A 1,843-nucleotide genomic window follows, 5' to 3' on the forward strand; every position below is an offset into this window, starting at 1 on the left:
AAATTCGGAAAGCAGTTGTGAGCTTCGATGACATGTGGAATTCGTTTGCAGTCCCAGACGGACTAGGAAATATTGGCAGAAAGAAGGAACATGTATCGAAATCACAGCAGAAACAAGCAATGCCCTGTCTAGAGTTGGCTAAGAATAATAGGATATACTTACCTGGTACGCGACAAATCGCACTAGATACAGCAGGACAAGGGTCCTCAAATTCTATAAGATATGATACCTGACCCCGAACGAGATTAGAAACATATGAGGAATCCAAAAGGCTGCTCTTGATGCTCTATGGAATGTGTGAAAGATAATAGATAATTACTTTGGGTTCAGCGTTTGAGCTAAGCCCTCAAGCTGCGCGGTTAGTCTTTCTTGTGCCTCTTTTTTCTCCTGCTCAAACTGCGCTCGTAGTCGCTCTTCTCGTTCGCTCCACTCCCGCCGTTCTTGCTGTAACTGCGCGTGTACTTCCTTGTGCTCCTGCTTTTGTTGCTCCATTTGCTGCTGTAAACTCTGTATCATCGCCCGTATCTCTGACGCTCCTTCTGAGCCAATAATAGATTGCGACTCATTGATATCGTCAAGATCGACATGCAGTGGGATATCTTGTGGTTCAGGGATCCTTTCCAACATATCCATCACACGAGCGATATGGCTTGGGAGAAACATGTCATCCAAATTATAAACAAAGCGATAACAAGCCCATTTATTGGCATCCGTCCAGATATGAAATTCCCCAATCGTCCAGCAATAGTATGTTACTTTGTCGTCTTCTATTTCAGGGTAATAGCCATGAATGCGAACTGTCCCTAGGTCATGTGAAATGGAAAACGCCAAAATTCGCCGGTGCAATGTCTCGACGCAGCCAGCCCTTCGAGACAAATGGACGAGACCGCGAATGTCAATGCAGGCACTATGCATATTCCGTCGATCAGAAGCGTCCAGATCCAGCCTAGCCTCTCCTGTGAGGTAAGGGAAATAAATTTCCTCCCGAGCGGTGTATAGGGATTTCTCATTTGGCTCTATCCCAAGCTTCTGCCGTTGACCTTCATTGAACGTTGACCATCTGAGGCCACGGGTGTGATCTGGTTGCGGGTTCGGTCCATAGATGGGCTCTGTCTTTATCCAAGGGTCAGAATATCCATCAATCACATTCTTTAAACATTGCCTGCCTCTGATAAATTGATTTTCCGCGGATGGCATAAGCAGCGGGTGCAAATCAATAAGAAGACGCATCTGTGATCGATTCTGCAGGGCATCATGAAAGCGATGCAAATATTCACTTTAAAATATTGTGCCCTGTGGAAGTTCGATTTCCCGTGAGAGTAGCTGCTTGCACAGCTCAATATCTTCTTCAGCCGGCCCAGTATCGGATTCCCGCATGTAACAATTCTTTGTTTCTAAGATTGTCACATAACTGGTGTCTCCATACACTGAATATGTGGTGTCTCTCAAGACCTACTTCGGGTTCCCTCTGATGGGCCCGAAGGTAGACGGTCCCAATCAGATGAAACAGAGCGTAAACGCTTTGCTAGAGGTCGTTCCATGGAGTCAAAATCGGTCGCTGCCGGTGGGATCCAATTGAATATCCTATTATGGACGATGTCTTCTTGGCCCGTCTCTCGTATGGCGTTCAATCGAGAAACAGCGGGCGGCATAGTAGACTTTATGTATATCGTTAGTCAGGGATACCACAACCAGGGGGCCTGTATGGATAGACCTGAGTTCTACAAGGTATAGAGACCGATGAACGTGGCTTGTTCTCTAGTTGAGTTTGGCACCGCTTGTTCGAAGGATCCTCCCTGGCAGATATCAACCGCTTCATCCTGGTTGAGAGTTATTTAAAAAA

General features: G+C 46.3%; 1 protein-coding gene across 1 annotated transcript; it reads right to left on the bottom strand.

Annotated features, from left to right (window-relative positions):
- Positions 1-315: 315 nt before the first annotated feature.
- Positions 316-1,230, bottom strand: ANOM_006469 (uncharacterized protein; the record flags this gene model as incomplete). Its single annotated transcript, XM_015551725.1, has 1 exon — positions 316-1,230. The coding sequence occupies one exon, from the start codon at positions 1,228-1,230 to the stop codon at positions 316-318; it is 915 nt and encodes a 304-aa protein (XP_015406237.1).
- Between the last annotated feature and the right edge of the window lie 613 nt (positions 1,231-1,843).

Source organism: Aspergillus nomiae, assembly GCF_001204775.2.
Source record: "Aspergillus nomiae NRRL 13137 chromosome Unknown contig00163, whole genome shotgun sequence".
Taxonomy (NCBI): Eukaryota; Fungi; Ascomycota; class Eurotiomycetes; order Eurotiales; family Aspergillaceae; genus Aspergillus; species Aspergillus nomiae.